The sequence below is a fragment of the Thermobia domestica genome, chromosome 2 (genome assembly GCF_964235325.1).
Source record: "Thermobia domestica chromosome 2, izTheDome1.hap1.1, whole genome shotgun sequence".
NCBI lineage: Eukaryota > Metazoa > Arthropoda > Insecta > Zygentoma > Lepismatidae > Thermobia > Thermobia domestica.
In genome coordinates, this window is record NC_137455.1 from 108,636,231 (window position 1) to 108,652,968 (window position 16,738).

General features: G+C 34.8%; 1 protein-coding gene across 1 annotated transcript in view; it reads left to right on the forward strand.

Annotated features, from left to right (window-relative positions):
• La (La autoantigen-like) overlaps nucleotides 1-16,738 on the forward strand; it is a 40,280-nt gene that overhangs the window by 4,174 nt on the left and 19,368 nt on the right. Inside the window, exons 3-6 of the mRNA XM_081744809.1 lie at nucleotides 1,297-1,473; nucleotides 8,435-8,617; nucleotides 11,088-11,236; nucleotides 14,876-14,972. Of these exons, the coding sequence (XP_081600935.1) occupies nucleotides 1,297-1,473; nucleotides 8,435-8,617; nucleotides 11,088-11,236; nucleotides 14,876-14,972 (606 nt within the window). The remainder of the gene's footprint in view (nucleotides 1-1,296; nucleotides 1,474-8,434; nucleotides 8,618-11,087; nucleotides 11,237-14,875; nucleotides 14,973-16,738) is intronic.

The following is a 16,738-nucleotide window of genomic DNA, read 5'->3' on the forward strand; positions in this document are numbered from 1 at the left end:
CGTTTGCTCACTTTCGTAGCTCGATATTGACTTTGTATATATACGATGTTTATTAAATTCGAAGCCGATTGAGCCTGAGAGCCTGCTCGCAATATTGGATATCCCAGCATCAGTACATTACCATCTGCAAACCCATGATCCTATCGTTATATGATGGAAGGTCAAAATGTAATTATCAGTCTGTGAAAGTTAATATAACTTTCTCAAAGTCTTCGACAAGAATAAGTGTCATAAATACGTCTTACTGGAATACTGGTTTGAGAATTAGCTCTTTCTGTATAAGCATACTACTTTTGGAATACTATTTGACCCATTTTCTCCTCAAGTTCTGTTATAAAAATGTTGAAATGCTGTTTTAATTTTTTTACAGAAATAAGAAAATCATTGAGAACCCAATAACTAGAGACGAAGCTTTTTCGTTAATATGATATGTGCGAAACGTTAAAAAAATGCGTGTTTCAGGAAACCTCAAACTTTTCGTTTCAGTCAGAAATCATGGTTACATTATCGTGAATTTTTGCGAAATTCGGTATTACTTGCGATAAATGCAAATGAAAACGAAAAAGTGGAATTGTTAATTATTGCTAATAACTAAAGAGCGCATATCCAACGAAAAAGCTCTACTAGTTATTTAATCCTGAAACTGTTTCACTTCATAAGGACGTAGACATCAACAAAACTGAATCTTGACTGTTTTGTGGTGAAAATGTTTATGATGTGTTGTTTACTTACCGTGAATTTAAAAGTAAGGTTATTGGAGTTCTCAACAGTGAGGATAAGGGAGTTGACATTGTTAAACAGTTTAAAAGATAACCACACGTCATTATTTCAGGTTTCAGTGTTGACCATAGAAAAAAAAAAACTGTAAATGAACGAAAAATACAGTTTATATGAATTCAGTGATTGAAACATGGGTTTCACTTCAGTCTTTGTCCTATTCAAAACGGAAATGCTGGAAGTCTACGATTTCCTGTTTTAACACTGATCGTCATAGTAGATAAAAACGGGAATAGATAGTGAGAAGTAAACTTTTATGACTTCTGTTCTTACGGATAGATTCCATCCCCGAATTTTATCGGAAATAATAGAAATGAACTACCACTCCCGGTTTCAATATTGATTTCTACAGAGCAAGAAAGATATGATGAGAAATAATATATTCAGGATCTCAGGAATTAATTTCACTTCAGCTATTATTCTTCTAATGCAACAGGAAGTAGTAAAACTAGTACAATAGTTTTGAATTTGTGTATTAGGATTTTTGTGTAATGAAAATGTTTTAACTTCTATTTTCAGTATTACTTCGGCGACTTCAATTTACCTCGTGATAGGTTTCTCCAGGAACAGATAAAATTGGATGATGGCTGGATTCCTCTCGATGTTATGCTTAAATTCAAGCGCTTGGCTAGCATCACAACAGATAAAACTGAAATCACTACAGCATTAGGAAAGTCTCAAGAAAAACTCATAGAGGTAAGATGATTTTGGAGGGAAATATATATAAATATGTGCGTAAAGACAAATTTCTTATGTCAATTTAGGAATAATATTTTCAGTAAGTATTTGTCTAATAGAGCGTATCATGCAGTTGCTTTGTCACCAAGGTTATTACGAGGGCGGGGTGAGAAGTTCTCGGCCTGACCCAGAGATGGCACTCCAATCAGCAAAATTTTATTGTACTTGACTGGGGGCGCTTTTCAGTTGTTCGTATAACAAGTCAACTTGTTCTCTCAAGTAGTTTGTGTGCATGCATTGTTGCAGTTAGACGTCTTGCGTGTTAGTTGTGAAAATGGATAAACTTGAATATCGTGCGATAACCAAATTTTTCGTTTTGGATGGATTAACCCCCACGGAAATTCATCCGAAGTTGACAAAAATTTACGGGGACTATGCTCCTTCCATGTCAACCGTTAAAAAGTAGGCAGCTGAATTTAGACGTGGTCGCACATCCCTCGAAGATGACCCACGTGAAGGAAGGCCGAAAACCGCAACCACACCGGGAACAATCGAAAAAGTGCATATCATGTTGGACGACAGGTGAGTGAGATAGCTGAGAGTGTGGGGATATCGGAGGAAGGGGGTGCGAAACATTTTGCACAAAGAACTAGGGATGTGAAAGCCCTGCGCAAGATGGGTGCCGCATCTGCTGACTGCCGGCCAAAAGCAAATGCGAAAACTGTTTTCCAATCTTTAGACCGATTCAAAAGGGACCCGACCGATTTTGTGCTGCGATTTGTGACAATTGATGAGACATGGGTTCACCACCACAGCCAGAAGTGAAACAGCAGTCCAAGCAGTGGGTGGAAGCCGGTGGTGCATCACCAAAGAAACCGAGGACGATCGTATCGGCCGGAAGAGTCGTGGCCAGTGTGTTTTGGGATGCGAAAGGGATCCTGTTAATTGATTACCTTTCAAAAGGGAGAACAATTACAGGCGAATATTACTCCAACCTTCTTGATCAGGTGGATGCCAAAATTCGCGAGAAGAGTCCTGGCTTGAAGAAGAAAATAATCTTTCACCAGGACAATGCACCTGTGCACAAGGGTGCGTTGGCGATGGAAAAACTACGGGATTTGGGGTACGATTTGCTCGGCCATCCCCCATATTCTCCTGAATTAGCACCATCGGACTTCTGTCTGTTCGAATCTTGATGAAATTTCTTTCTGGAAGCGCTTCACATTGAATGAAGAAGTTGAGAGGGTCGTGGATGTCTATTTTAACAACCTTCCAGACACTCACTTCCGGGAAGGAGTACTGATATTGGAGAAGCGCTGGACCAAGTGTATTAAAGTTAAGGGAGATTATGTCGAAAAATAAAATAATTTTTGAACTGAAATTCGCAGTCTTTCATTATCAGGCCGAAAACTTTTCACCCCGCCCTCGTATGTAAATTAGAGGAATTTTTTCAAAAGTATAATTTGAAATCTAAGCCGAATAAATAAAATACGAAAAGTCGCTAATTATATAAGACAGTATTTTTAAATAAGACCTCAGTCGAAAAAAAAAAAAAAAAAAAAAGTTTGAAGTAATAACAAGTATTCTAGTTATTTTAATTGGCCATGAACACCGTGCAGAAGAAACCTTGAAACTATGGTTACTAACAGGGTGGATTGATTTAAATCAGCCTGATTTAAATCACTTGATTTTTGTAATAAAAATCGTTGATTTAAATCGAATTCCGAAATAAATTAATTTAAAGTGAAAATAAGTAAAATCCCGTTTCTGTTTTGTTATTTCGATTATGGAAATTAATAATCATAATACAATGAGACTCAAATATACAGTATAGTATGAAAACAAATGTCATGCAGAGGATGATTAGGGAAAATCCCGTTTTGAACAGGTAACGGAGCAATCCTGTTTTCTTCTTTTCGTAACATTGGGTTTGGGTTTTAAGATCGTTAACTATTCCAACGGGGAAATTACTATCGATATTTAAGACGAAAATTCTTTTTTGTGCGTGTCTGTTTGTTTGTTCCTAGATAATAGGGTGTATTTAGAGGGGTCCTATCCTCTCTCCATTTTTGTTTTTTGTTTTATAACTTTAAGCGAAATTTATGTATTTCATGCTGCAAGCTAGTTCTGAGTTTTTAAAAATAGGCCCCTGGCAAATATAAGTAACTTCTGTGAAAAAAAGTGTCATTTTGATAAACGTTGCTGTACTTTTTCCTTAATGCTTAACCTTTTAAATTATATAATTAAATTATTCTATTTAAATTATATTATATTTTTAGGTGATAGGGTAGAATCTTCATTATTCGATTAAAAAAGTACCAATAAGGTTTTTTACTTCGTTTTCTTCAAGACTGGAGGCATTCTAGAACATGTTGCATATGCTTTCACGCCTTTCTGCGTTGAGGCATATTGTGTGATGACGTCAAATTTAAAAAAATGATTTTTTTTGTTATGCGTATTATTATTATTATTTGGCATTTTGCGGGTTATATTTTGCATTCAGAAGACTGAAATTTTTCACACTCGTTCAGTGCACCCCTTAATAATTTTCAGATGTTTTCAGATCTCTGTGGAAACAGCGGAGTCCAGAGAGGCAAAAATGTTTAAAAAAAAAAAAATAAATAAATAAATAAAAAAAATATTTTTAACAAAAACAGCTTTTTTCGTGATTTTCCCGTCTCAGGTGGAGACATATGAATGGTACCGTTTCAAAGGCTGTTCTATTCTGAAGAAAATGATGTACGTAGTATGCTCCTAGGATAAATAGGGATGTCGCAGGAAACTGTTATCTGAGATCCTGTTTTATACGGGAATCTGGGGTATTTGAGGAATATTATTTTTCGCGGGCTTACTTTTGCACCTACAAGATTGAAATTTTGCACATGTACTCAGTGCACCACTCAGTAGTTTTCAGATTTGTTTCAGATCTCTGCCTTAAAACAGGGGCAGGGGTCCACAGAGGTATTAGTTTTTTTTAAAAAAAAATATATTTTTAACAGAAAATTCATTTTTTCGTGATTTACCCGCCCCAGATACATGATGGAGACATTTGAAGGGACACGTTTGAAAATTTGTTTTATTCTGAAGAGAATAATGTACAAATCATTATCCTAGGATAAATAGGGATGTCTGAGGAAATTTTTACATTACATCCGGGTCATCGTGGGAATGTTCTTAGCTCATTGTTAAATAATTTCCTCACCCTTACTACTCAAGGTAGAAGCTTGAAATTTTGTACATACATTCAGTACACCCTTTAGTATTTCCCAGTTGATTTTGAGATCTGTGCGTTAACACAGGGGAATAAAGAGGAGATTAAAATTTAAAAAAAAAAAGTAAGAAAAAAATGCCGATTATTCTCAAAATTTCCCGCTTCAGGGACATGATAGGGAAATGTGAATATTACCGTTTCAAAAACTGTTCTATTCTAAGAAGAGTGATGTGTGTACCATGATCCTAGGATAAATAGGGATGATGCTGTAGCTGCTTGACTGAAAGTCTATAATTTACGTTTAAAAAGAGCCATAATTTAAAAGGGTTAAGAAACATTGTTTGGCATTGATATAGGTTAACGATTGGGGATAATTCAAAATTCAACCCCAATACTTTCACTTAAATTGCATAATTAGCATTTAATACTAATTCATAATGCTTTTTCTTCAGTTCGCGACTTGCATTATACGAGGAGAAAGATTTGATTTAAATCAAAAAAGTCGATTTAAATCAAAAAAATCAACAAAAATGATTTTTTTGAAAAAAATCATGATTTTTTTCCACCCTGGTTACTAAGAATATATACAATGATCTATAAAAAGATACGCACAGTCCACTGTACCTCGGTAATGGTAAGCAATAGAGTATTGAAATTTTGTTGGTAGAAAAAATATTGACCCTTTACCATCTAGCATATATGTAATTTTAATTTCCTGTTCCGGTAGTTAAAGCCAACATTGATTATCAACGTAACACCCTACTACAGCAACGTGCAGTGATCGAATATATCTATAAATCAAGTATAACTCAGCAATATCGATTTACAGTAAGCTGTTTTGACTTTCTAAGGACACAATGAATCGAAGTAATGTGTCTTCAGAGGTTTCGCCGTAGTGATTGCAGTATCCGGGATCAGACATATCAACCATTGCAAGTGATGAAAATGAATCAATCATTGAGGAACTCCAAAAGGACGTGAACTACGAGATAGATCATAGGGCACACAAAGGTGACAAAAGTATTTGTGTTAATGCTAACCCAGTGATGGGATACAGAAAAAGTTTGCTGGATTCCATGGCTCTTGACAAGGGAGATGATGCAAATTACGAAGAACATGTTATTATCTTCTGCAAAGTTTTTCTGGTGATTATTCAGAATACTTCCATGCACCTATCCGTTTTGTCTTTTCGAGCGTCTCAAAGCTCATGTGTGTGAGAAATTGTTTCGAGCTGACAATGAGCGCATTGCGTGTAACGTCTGATTATGAACATGCGTTCGTGTTACTGCAACAAGGTGATAGGATGGTTGCAGTGTATCATGTATTGAGCGACATTTGCAAAGGACCTACATAATTAAATTTCTCTAGTGGTTACCATTGCCGAGCTACAGTGGATTGTGAGTTACGTTTTGACTGACCGTTATAGTTAGTAAGGATTTTTTAAAAAAAGAATCAATAAGATTTCGTGTGCCACTAGCCTGCATCTATATAAACATAACATTTAACCCTGCAGTATCCCAACAGTTGTATCTAAACATTGATTTACATCTATATCAAGTAGACGATGCAAAGTAAGTATCGAAAACATGCGAACTGCAAACTTTACTGTTTTCCTATACAGGGTGTCCCAAAAGTAGGGATATAATCCCGTAGCGATCAACTCATTGCTTTTTATATCATTTCTTATGGGTATCAATCAGATGGATTTAGTTTCGTTATTATTTGTTCTTAATATCTTTTTACTAATATCTTAAGCTCGGAACAGCCGAAGCAAATAAACCTATAAGTTAGAATGTTATACTTGATCAATGCAGGGGTGTATACCTACTTATAGGCCATCATGTGTTAATCAGAAAATAAGCGCTTTCACTCTGTGGAAGAATAGGTGAGTGAAGTTTCTAGTTCAGGTATTTTCAATACCTGTTTTACATTATTTACTTGATAAATGTCTAAATCAATATTGAGATGAAATTATTGGAATATGTATAAATAAAAATTGAGACGTTAAAACATTAATAGATAAAAACAGAAAATTGAGACTAAAGAAGCTAGCTAAGCCTGAGAAAATTCCCTCACGTTGGCTATTTTATGAATACTAAATGGAAAATTAAGATATTTTACAGTTTTCGAAACATATGACCAGTTACACTGTTTTGTCTTCGTGTGATGTGAGGCTTGTCTAATAATGTTTTTGGCATGCGATTTTATTAACCCCTTCCGCCTTAGGATACACATTTTAATAGAAGTGACGGTATATAAACCCGGCTTCAACCAATTCATGTCCAATAATTCGAGAAATTTCAGCAATATTTCTGTGATGACACAAACAAACTCGATGTTATTTTTTATACGTATATTAAAAAAAAAGTATTTTACAAGTTGCATCCCTTTCTCTCTTAACAGAGAAATTTTCAAAATTTCTGGAACATGTGTACTTACTTGTAGTGAGTTCGTATATAATGTTCTATCTCCATAATTTTAAGGGATCCTGGGATACTCTGTTTTAACATAAGGAACCAGCCCTTTTTACCCTTACAATACGCATTTTAATCAAAATGGCATAACAACAACCCAATTGAAGGTAGGTACTATTTTCAAAACAGAAACACTCTTGATCCGTTTCTGTGTTGATGTGAGATAGCAGAAGTCTTTCGTCTTTGCACGAGGAGAATAGTTTAATGAATGCTACATTTATATCTCCACTTTTATGGCTATTCCTGGCACACTTCATGCGCTAACGGCAAACTTGTACGGGACAGAGTGATTGAAGATAACAGGGCAGCGCGAGCCGATGTGCCCTCCATTCCTTTCTCTTTAAATGTAAAAAATATCAAGAAACGCAGCAACATTTGTTCAGTTATTTTAATCGGAAAGTCCATACACAAAATTCCATTTCTGTACACCCAAGGGATTCCGAGATATGGACGTCTTAATATGAAAATTGCAAGGCCCATTTCACCTACTTCCAAGTTGAGTTTCCAGTAATAAAGTATCCATATCTTGGAATTCGTCATTAAATGCGTTATTTGAACTTCTCATTTAAAATAATAGACTGTATTTTGGTGTTTGATGGATGTTAGTAAACCACCCTTTCCTCCTCCCCCTTCTAAGTTAGATATCAAAAGACTCTGAAACATGTGTTTAATTATTTTAAATTGAAAATCTAAATAACTAATTTCTTTTTACTAACTGAGATTCCGAAATATGAACATATTATTATAATAATTTCACTTCACCCCTTTTCCTTCCCTCCTGGGTAGAATATCAAGAAACATGCAACCACCTATTCATTTTAAATGAGGAGTCTAAATGCTGAATTCCATTTTTCTAAACTCAAGGTGTTCCTAGATATAAACATATTGATGTAGTAATTGAAGCTCCCAATCCTTTTCCTTCCCACCTCTTTTTTGTTTTGTTTGTTGTAAGTAAACTAGCAAAAAAACGCTCAAACACGTGCCTATTATTTTAAATGAGAAGTCTTTGTCTCTAACATTTGGAAATTCCGGGATATAAAGATTTTAAAATAATTAGCACCTCTATTCCCGCCTTCCCCTCCTCGTCCTTTCCTTAATGATACCGTACATCACAAATCCCATGTACTGTCCAGATTTCAAGTTTGTAGTTTAAACAGTATGGCCTGGACGTTGTTCTGTCAGCTAGGAAATATGTATGTATAGATACAGATATTTTTGATCAGAAGTAAGTATTAGAAACATTGAACATTGTGGAATTAATAAGAATTTTTCATTGAAAATTCTTTTTACGTAGGTTAGTGAAGATAAGGAGAAAATACGGCGTTCTCCAAATAAACCACTTCCAGAATCAAATGAAAGCCTGCAGAAGGAGTTAAGGGATCGTACTATTTATTGTAAAGGATTTCCTAAAGAAGAAACCACTTTGGATATGCTGTTGACGTTTTTCGGCCAATTTGGATCTATAGACAGTGTAATAGTACGTAAATTTAATAATATGAATGACTTCTGATACTCGTTTCGTAAAATACTTTACATTATTATAATAACGTCACATTGAAAACATTATTATATGGAATATATAAAAGCATTGTAAGTCCGTGAAGTTTCTCACTTCAATATCAAAATCCATATTATCCAAAGTCTTCATATTTCATCATAAGTTAAAAAAAGGGAGGGAAGAAGGTTATGGGTGCGTCAACTAATTTCATCATATCCGCCGTTCCCCTAGCGGAAGGTTCTATAAGTCACACTACGTCTGCTAGGTAAGAAAAGCATAGGCTTTTTTTTTTTTATATATATATATATATATATATATATATATATATATATATATATATATATATATATATATATATATATATATATATATATATATATATATATATATATATATATATATAATAAAGCAAGCCACCTGAACATACAGGGTTTCTTAGTTTTTATTATTATTATTATTATTAAATTTCTTTGGAGCATTTTTTTTTTAAATGAGATCTATATATGAAGATTACATTATTGTCATAATTTACAATAATTTTCTAAGACTTCAGGATTTTTTTTTTTTCTGTTCTAATAGTCGAATTCCCTGCTTCTCTGATATTAAGCATTTGTTTGATCATTGAAGTTTAACATCCTTCTTCAGCACCCAGGCTATACGAGACTCGGACCTGCAGTTTAAGATGGAATCTGAACTATTCTAATGCGTTCCCACTAGGAATCGAACCCGTGACCACGTGCATGGCTCACGCGCAAGCCACTGAACCAGCAGGAAGGGCTGTCCAGGTTTGAGTGTATTAGGAAATCAGTATTTGATTTTGTTCATCGTACATATAAAGATATATTCCCAAGCCTAGCCTTCGGCTAAGAATGCTTCACATAGATAACTTCTACATTCTAAGCCACTATGTTCTCGAAATTTTATTACTGGCCTTTGCTTTCATTTCATTATTTAAAATTTAAACATACTCCGTACGTTAATTTGTTCTTTATTCATCTCAGGCTAAGGTGAGAATTGTTTTCATTCAGTACGTTTAGAATTTCACGATGGTTTTAGAATAGTCTTAGTATTAATATGTGAAAGTAATTTAATTCATCCAACGGAAGTCGAAAATTTGTTTAAAACAAAAATGTGATACAGTTTGGGTTATGCCAGTAGTATAGTAATAAAAAAGTTAAAACCCAGATGGGTTTGAAATGGGCTGGGTCCATCTTAGCAAACCCTGAACTCGTGTCTTTGGAACCTACTGGAAACAAATGATGCCGGAAATGCTGGTTGAAATATGCCATGCTTAACTCATCCATTGAAACTGAAATATAAGTAGGAAGAAAAGAGGCTCAAGTGAGCCCTTGTCATTTGTAATGATATGGGTTGTGTAGTGTAAGAATAAGAAAAAGTAAGTGTCATTGTGAATTTGCCTTGATCTTACCGCTTTGGTTCAACTAATGGCTGTGTAAAATCTATAACATTATGCATGCTGAAGGAAGATAATATTTATTTTTACACTTTCTTTAGCGTAGAATGTAAGCATTATTATATGGATATATAATGTATGAGTTCATTGTTTCTTCTTTCATAATGCCTGTCTTATATAAGCCTATTCTCTTCTGAGTTACAGTTGTTTAAAATTGTATGGGGCATATTTCAAATTATATATAACACGTAGTTAAGCGGTTAGCGTACGCGCCTGTGGCGCGGAAGACCCGGGTTCGATTCCCAGCGTTAGCTCAAGTGGTTCGGATTCCACGTTAATCAGTAGGTCTATGTCTCATATAGCCCCGCTGCTGAACGGGACGTTAAACTCAAAATCAACTCATTTTTTGTAGTGATGTTTCCCGTGTTACGAAATATGTAGTAGTAATGTTCTGTCTTGTATAGTATTAGTTTTAATAGAAGTTTTGTACCCTCGTCCGTAGGTAAAATCATTATTATTGTCTGGTGTATTTTTTTTTTTTTTTTTTAAGTAATCACCGGTAAAATTATAGAACACATAAATAGGTTAATGACTTATAATTATTAAGGGGGGGCTGCTAATAATACACATAAAGCATACGAAGTTTTATTTTAATCTATTTATTCTTCATTAGAATAAACATCTTCAGCTCGTATCTTTCTGACCTGTCACTGAAGCTTCACTACTGAAAAACTGACAAATATAAAGGCAAAGATGTAGGAAATATTTTAGAATTTGTGATATGTGATTTTGTTCTGATGTAGCACCGAGGTTATGAAGAATACACTTTACTACTAAAGTGAGATCAGAACTTACTAATCAGACGTATCAAAGGTACTTCAACAGAGTTTGCATTTGAGACAATGTAATCAAGCTAAAACTATACCCCTTAGACATAAAGTATTACAAGTTACAAAACTTCCAAAGTAAGATCTGTTAAATATTTATATATTTTGTGAAACATCAAATTAATACTAATGATTTATTAATTTGCAGATGAGGCGATATAGAGATAAGAATCTTGACAATAAAAGTTTCTTCAAAGGATCAGTTTTTGTTGTCTTCTCTAAGAAGGACGAAGCTGAAGAATTCCTTAAGAAAGAATCAGTAAAATACAAGGACACTGAATTGATTAAAAAGTGGCAGTAAGTGTTCATTGGTAGAAAATTAGCTTATTCGTCATATGAAGTGCGTGAATATTCTGTATTCAGAGTTTGTAAACGGATAATTGTAAGGCGTTTCTGTATGAATGCCTGGTTTCTCTATGGCTAAATGGTGAGCACAGTCGATTCGTGCGCGTGGTCCTTGGTGTGGTTCTCAGTGGGAACACAGGTTCGTGATGTGTAGTCAAGAAATTTGAATCTCCAAGGCAGTGAGAGAGCACTGTAAATGTTTGTTTTAAGAGGAGCATAAATTTTTGCCTGATTTTGGAAGTGGCAGTTTAATTTAGACGGAATTACCAATTACGCGTAACAATTTTCATCGAATTGGATGTGTTCTCATTATTTGAGGAACAAGAAAGCTATTTAGGTTGGTCTCTAACTTGGCACAAGTCGTTAGAAAGTTACGGAGGAAGATAACGAAATCCATAGAGTTAGGAGTTAGTTTTTATATGCAAGAAAATTTAGGTAAAGCTTGATAGTGTGTAGTCACTTGAAGGAATTTACGGAACCTTCAGTGAATTCAAAATTCTGCCAAGTATTCTGAATACATAAGTTTATATATTATATTTAGTATGTATGTTGGTTGGAAAGAAAAGGTTATAAATGATCAAAATTTGAAAAACTTCATTGGTTGCTAAGAAAGGTATATATTTAAACGAGATTTTCATGTACCTCCACATGACTATTAATCCTACACTATTATTTAAGGGTAAGGAAAAAGGAACTACAGAAAAGATTGTTTCGTTATATAAAAGGAAGATAAATAGAGAACATTTTATGGAGCAAAATTAATTCTATAAATAATTAAAAACTGTTAATACTTGCTTTGGATCTATTGTGGATAATTAAATAAATAAAATATGTTGAGCTCTCTCGTTGCTATAAGGTTAGCGTATGCAGATTCGATACCCGTTGAGAGCTCATGTGGTTTGAACCCCACAGTAAGCTGTAGATCCACATCTCGTATAGCTTAGCTGCTGTAAGAAACGTTAAATTCAAGTCAACCCAACAACCAAATCTGCCAAAGCACGAACTGTAAATTAATAATTTGTGTTAAGTTTCAGAAATTTATCAATGCCTGCATCTAACACATTATATTCATCTGTGTGTGTGTGTGCAGGGAGCGGTAAATCGCCAAACCTGTAGCATAAGTTATTAGTTTATAGTTACTGCTTTGGTCAGATTTTTTTCACAGTTCTTTTCAAAGTTTTATTAAGCTCAAAAGGAATTTTTTTTTCCTTGATTAATTTTTCTTTAAGTTTTCGGCAGGAAAGCATACAAAGATTCGTGAATTACTTCACCTATCCCTTTTCTTAGACTTATGCATAAATGTCAGTAAGGCTTATAGAACAGCTTTGTCCGCCTTTCTGTTGACACGTATCAGATATCGGTAAAAGAAATCGAGATGCAGTTCTTTGCAATCGATTCAACGTCCCAAGAATAGGTCCCATCTCCTCCGTGAACGCTATTTAAACCGGAAAGAGTTTGTCACCATAGTACGAAAACGGTAACAGATACCAAGAAGCTTGTTTGCAAATATCCAATGTCTCAAGGAAACATCATGACTATCCACAAGAAACTAGAATGGTTCAGATTTGCTATTCCGGTTTTAATACTGATTTCCGTAGAGCAGAAACTGTAAATGCTATTAAGGTGCTGTTTTTTACAATCGATTCAGCTTTCCAAGAATAGATTACATCTTCGTTAATCCTCTGTTCAACCCGGAAGTGGTTCAAGGTAGCCATTTCCCGTTTCAACTTTCATCACCATAGAACGAAAACTGTAATAGATAGCAAGAAGAGTAAAATTTTCTGGTTTGGTGTCGTAGAATAAAATAATTTAAAGTGTTTCTATTTTAAAAGTATTCCTGAAATTTTTTATTTGCTTTAAGGGAATTTCTAAAAACTACAAAGCTTGCTCTCACAAAAGGTACATAACTTTGTTACACTTAACAATAGGGGATCTTAAATTTGGAGTTTTAAGTTAAGCACAATCGGTTGAGCCTATTGCACCCGATAACTGTCTTACTAACTTGAGAATGGAAGTATTCGTGAAAATTTAAAGTACAGTGGTGAAATAAATCTGTTGATAATCATATACATTAGAATCTTGGTTATCCTGCCCGCGTACTCTTCGTCCTAATTTCAAAAAAGAAAAGGATGAAAAATCTCTTTAATAAAATGAGGAATAGTTTTATTGAACGATCTACTTGACTTGAAATGCCCTCATAAAAACACGACTTTATCAAGAAAGAGCATTCATCTATCAAGGATTTTTTTCAGAAAGTAAAATTGTAGGTTTTGTTCTCTTAGGCTTACCTTTTCACATTTGTGTAATCTTTTATCAATGAATAGTAAAAGGTTAAATCGTTTATTGAAGAACAAGGCATTCATTTTACATTAATATGTTATTTGTACATTGTGGTGTATGTGTAGTGTAAATCTTTTCATCTTTGCTCCAATTATTTATCTTAATGTTTTTAATTAATAAATTTCTAAAACTCAGCTGGTCTATACTGTGAGAGAGGTCAGAAAATATGAATAAGAAAGCATTTTAAATTTTAAAAAAAAAACTTTCAATGGTATGGTTGAGACAGAAGTGAGTAATTCTAGAACTCCCACCTATCCGTCTTTATCTGACCTACTCTTCGTCACATTAAGCCGGATAGTCAGGAATTGACTCCCCCCTAATATTGTTCGAAGCACAATATGTAAAATATGAAACAGTATCTTCGTTGAGATTGCATGGAGAATGATGTCCTGGCATGTAGCGTTCTTATCAGTGAAGACTGACCTAGGAGTGTTTTGCAATTGGTATGTTAATTTCAGATCGATATTTTAATATTCAGCTGTTGTTTTTCTACGAATTTTATAAGGAATGAGTATCTTAGAACTCTTTAATTTCACAAGCTTATTCCTCTTGGAAAGGAAATAAATGTACGAACAAACAATATAGAAAACGTAGATAAAACACTTGTAATAAAAAGCGTTAGTTTTTATAGGCATGTCAACTTGATATGCAATAATTCTTCTATAAGAAGCATTTGACATTGTAATTTACACGTTATAACAATAGTTACCAGCCAGATTTACTAAATTTGTAGGAACATTTGCTCAACCGTAGAACAGGTACCATATTTTCTCCACAGCTCCTTTCATTGGCTTATTTATTATTACACCAAAAATTATTATCCAAACATATTATGTTCTCGAGATATATAAACTTGTACACTAATATCTATCTAACCAAAACTACATACGGGACGTTCAAAAGCACAAAGGAATAAAGTCTAATTACAAGTTCAATTGTAAGAAAGTCGTAGTTTATACTGTACGTTTAAGTTAACTGTGTTACATTGCCAATATAAGAGTTACTTACAATGTCTGGACATGAATGTTTTAAGCTCTGAGAAGAGCTTCAGATAGAGATCTCCAGATGAAATATATCTAAAACTACAGAAAGTGAGTTGATTCTCTTGTGCAGTGTACGCGTCATATACCTGAACTTCGTAGAAGAGTAATAGTAGGTGAATTTTACTGATAGTGCAATTAGTTCAGTGTATACAGTGTGTGTGTGTGTTTATATTTATTACTCTCTCTTTAATGAATGTTTTATTTTCAGAACAGATTATTTCGAAGATAAAAGGAAAGAGTTCAACGAAAGGAAAGAAGCTAAGAAAAACAAGAAAGCTGCCAAGAAAGAAGAAAGCAGCGATCAGGTGAGAGGTACATTACCTAGTTGAATCTACTATGTTACTGGTACTGCGGGATAACCGTGGTTTCTTTGGATGTACCGTAATTTTCTGGTATTCTGATCATCTTCAATTACTAAACATATTATTATATTGGTGCTAATGAAATATCTCTTTCAAGTGCGTGATTTCCAAAGGAAAAAAAACTACAGTGTCTAGTTAATAAAAATTGTCGCAGTCCGCAGCCACAGACTTTGCTATCCCTCAACCAACTATTTGATTCCGTGGCGAAGCAGATCAGAAGTTGATACGAAGTCCTCAGTCGTACGTTTCACCGCCCAATCGTGAGGAAAAATCTTCTCTCCCAAGAAGTGATCAAGATGCCGGAATGTGTAGTAGCCAGTGGGAAAGATCAGAAAAAAAAAAACATGGGCGAGAAAGGGTTTTCATATCAACTGATGGAGAGCCTGCTCCTTCCTTTCCACGACAGCATTGTAAAACACACCATGTCTGTTCAGCATTGCTCAGTGCTTGTAGAGAAGTATGACATGCATTTCATGGAGTTCAGCACTAACGATCAGAATTGATAGTTTCACCTTGCCTGACAAATCTCACTCACTATAGGCCATCATACCAGCAACAACGCCTTCTGTGGGTGGGAAGGTGGTTTAAGAAACTGTCGTGAACGTTAATCACGATCTAACTATTGACAACCCGCTCAATTCGTGCCTAGAAATGGGGATGCAAAAGTTGAATTGAGCAGATCACCTTCCACTCACCATCTAGAATGAGTGGGCAAGTTACTGTTTTGTATGCGAGAGGTTTTGCATAAAGCACGTTTCTGTTGGGGATTAAATCGAAATGACAATTCATGAATTCAATTCTTGACTAACAGTTATATTTCTTATTTGAAAGTGTGTTGCTTGTGTAAATGTTGTGGATAATCGGATATTTAGAAACTTTGCCAGAAGAGCATTGCATACCAAGCATTGAGCATTTGAACTCTGAATTTGAAGTCATACATACCTTGATTGATGTCTTCGGTTGACGATCCCTGATGATGCTCTCCGGGGTTGTTTGGTTGATGTTGATATCGCCAAGTTGATATCAATGCTGACAGGCGTCTCTGGTCAATAAATGGTCCACATTGGAGATGGCATCTCAATCCAATGCTCTGGCATAACTAACATTAACCGTTAGTTGTCGAAAGATCGGATTACTAATTTTGTGATTCACGTCGTACTTTCTATTCACATTCGAAACTTAGTGACGATTAATTTCTCCTTCCAATAACTCAGAACTACTCCCTCGAAAGGCTCAGCACTTCTTTCCTCTAAAGGCTCGGTACTTCTCCCTCCTAGAGACCTCCTGTCCCCTGGTTTTGTTTCAGTGTTGACTCCCGGAATTCGGTGGCGTTGTCTGACGTCAGGCACGTGTGTCCTCCTTTCTTTTGGAAAACAATAGTCCTTCCTCATTTCGAGAACAAAAACTGCAACACTCGACATGCTCTGATTTCCCGATTCTAGGCAATTTCCACATATCCGTGAATGTGTCTCATGTTCACAAACATGTTACAAATGCAACTCGTAATTTTACAGAATGTTATAGCCGACGCATTTCATGAATTTCTTTCCTGCATTCGCAGACTACCAATTATGTGTTATTGTTTATGTTCATTTGCTGACGGCATAAATAATATAATTTTACAAACTTGCATTGACCTGAATTATGACTGTTATTCTCCTTCACCAAACAATTTTAATATTTTACAAAAGCCAATATCCTCAAAAAAA